General features: G+C 40.9%; 1 protein-coding gene across 1 annotated transcript in view; it reads left to right on the top strand.

Moving 5' to 3' along the window:
• Positions 1-1,709, top strand: part of LOC107555024 (protein FAM124A) — an 18,420-nt gene extending 16,711 nt beyond the window's left edge. The window contains exon 4 of the mRNA XM_016237709.1: positions 882-1,709. Within this exon, the coding sequence (XP_016093195.1) occupies positions 882-1,709 (828 nt within the window). The remainder of the gene's footprint in view (positions 1-881) is intronic.
• The last annotated feature ends 910 nt before the right edge of the window (positions 1,710-2,619 follow it).

Genomic DNA, 2,619 nt, shown 5'->3' with positions numbered 1-2,619 from the left:
TGCAGGTTTTCAAACAGAGATGGCGATAAAGAGGCAAAACTTACAGACTGCAGCTTTAAATTATAGAAGACTTCAAAATTTAATTTTTTACCTAAAGACCTGCATACATGCTGATGAGATGACTGTCCTGCATGTGTCATAAATCTTTATTCAACAATTTATTCTCTTCTGTGCCAGTCGACGTGCGTTCACAAGAGTACCACGATGTATGCGTGAATCCGGATGCGCTGTGCCTTGTTTTCAAGTAGAGGAATGCATATGCCTGTGTCGTGGTACACTCGTGAACGCGCGTCGAAGACTGACACGGAAGAGAAGAAATTGTTGAATTAAGTTGCTATTTTTGTTTTCTTTGCGCACAAAAAGTATTCTCTTAATTTCATAACATTACGGTTGAACCACTGATGTCACATGGACTATTATATCGATGTCCTTGCTACCTTTCTGGGCCTTGAACTTGTCAGTTGCGTTACTGTGTATGCAGGGTCAGAAAGTTCTCAGATTTCATCAAAAATATCTTAATTGGTGTTCCGAAGATGCGCGAATGTCTTTTGGGTAAGGAACGACATGAGTGTGAGTAATTAATGACAGAGTTTTCATTTTTTGGTGAACTGTCCCTTTAATATCACACATTGAGGTTTTCTGTTACTGTTTTTACTGTAGCCTATTTTTGATCAAATAAATGCAGTCTTGCTAAGCATTATTTCAAAAATATAAAAAAATCGTACCCATTCCAAACCTCTGAATGGTAATGTTTGTGTACATTTTATTATCAATACAGTATCTTAAATGAAAAAAAAAGGTATTAGGATCTGCATAAATGGTGTCCTGAACATTGTCTATTAATTGCACATAATTTCATGCTCTCATTTTGACTTTGTCAGGTTCAAGGTTCACGGTATTACAGCAAACACACTATTGCAAAGTTCTGTCACCTTCCTCCTGAAGATCCTCTGGTTACCTCCCCTCCTCCACCCGAGCCTCCACCTCCTCCACCATACGGCCGCGGGCCCGCCTCCTATCGAAATCGTCGTTACCACCGGAACTCATCGCGTTCGCAGACCCAGACCCTTCCGTCTCCAGTCACACACACCTCCAGGACGTCTCCACCTACACTGTGTGATCAAGATGGTCACATGGAGAGGCTCCAGAGGGATGTGGAGCTCTTACGGGCGAGATGGACAAGCCACCGCACACAGTCCCTCTTTTCTCTGCCTACAGACGAGTCCCGCTCCTCGTGTGCCTCTCCGTCAAGCTTCCGTCCTCGCTGCTTCTCTTCCATGGCTGCTCCCATTTTCCGTGTCAATGTGGATACGCTAGTGGGAGCCGAAGAGACGGATGTAGACACAGGAAAAACCATCAGCGGCAGCTCTGTGGACCTGTCGGTGGTCTCAGGTTATTCCCATCCACAGCTGAGGCCCCATTTAAAGGCCCCAGCACCACGGCCCAAGTCTGCTCCTCCAACAGATGGAGGTCTTGACTTTGCTGATCTGACCTATAATAATACCTCCCAAATAAGACAGACTCCTGTGTCATCTAGAACACAGAGCATCATTGCAAAATCCACACCTTGGGTAGTACACAAACCACAGCCAAAGAATGTGAAAGATGTGTTGCAAGACAAAGGACAGCAGAACGGCAATGGCGTTTTGACAGTAAATGACTGTAGTCAAGAAGGCACTGTGGAGGAAGAGCAAGAATTTTATATCTGACACATGCAGTACAATCATCTCATCAGCAGGTCTCCAGGAGTTTGGGTAAAAAAAAAAAATTTAGGTCTTCTATAATTGTAAGCACTAAGCAGCTAAGTATTTAAATGTGGAAAACCCTTAAACCTATTGTTCCCAAAAATGTAAATTCTTTCATCATTTACTCACTCTCATGTCGTTCTAAACTTATAAGACTCACCTGAAACACAAATTAAGATATTTTAATGAAACCTAAGATGGTTCTGTCCCTTCATTGAAAGTCCAGGTAACCAAAACTTCAGGTCATAAAGGCGTTGACAAATGAATCAAGCAGTTTAATCAATAATTGTGGTTTAATAAGTCTTGTGAAGAGATATGATCACTTTATATGATGAGCAGAATTAATTAGGCATTTATTTACATATAAACACATATGGTAATCACTTAAGCTCAAATATGTACACACACATGCACATTGACTTTTAATGGAAAGGCAAAAACATAGGTTTACTTAAAAATATCAAAATTTGTGTTCTGAAATCTTACGGGTTTGGAACAATATGAGGGTGAGTAAAGGTTGACAGAATTTTTTGTTTTTGAGTGAACTATGTTTATGCTTTTTTCTATAGTACATTTGTTTTATTAGCAACAGGCCATGCTTAAGAATGTGCATTCATAATGAATGACTTTAAGACTAAATCAAATTGACGTGTATTTGTTGTTTGTTGTGGTATTCTGTAGTTTCATAATAGTTGTAATAACAAAAGAGCGTCATTGCTTATGTCAGAAAGCTCAACGAAGAATAAAACTATGCCACCTACTGGTTGAACATGGTAAATATACAAGTGCTAGACCAGGGCTGTCCAAACTCGGTCCTGGAGGGCCGGTGTCCTGCAGAGTTTAGCTCCAACTTGCCTCAACACACCTGACTGGA

This window comes from Sinocyclocheilus grahami, unplaced genomic scaffold (genome assembly GCF_001515645.1).
Source record: "Sinocyclocheilus grahami isolate Dianchi unplaced genomic scaffold, SAMN03320097.WGS_v1.1 scaffold523.1, whole genome shotgun sequence".
Taxonomy (NCBI): Eukaryota; Metazoa; Chordata; class Actinopteri; order Cypriniformes; family Cyprinidae; genus Sinocyclocheilus; species Sinocyclocheilus grahami.
Note: the sequence above shows the minus strand (reverse complement) of the source record. Positions and strands in the feature narration are given on the sequence as shown.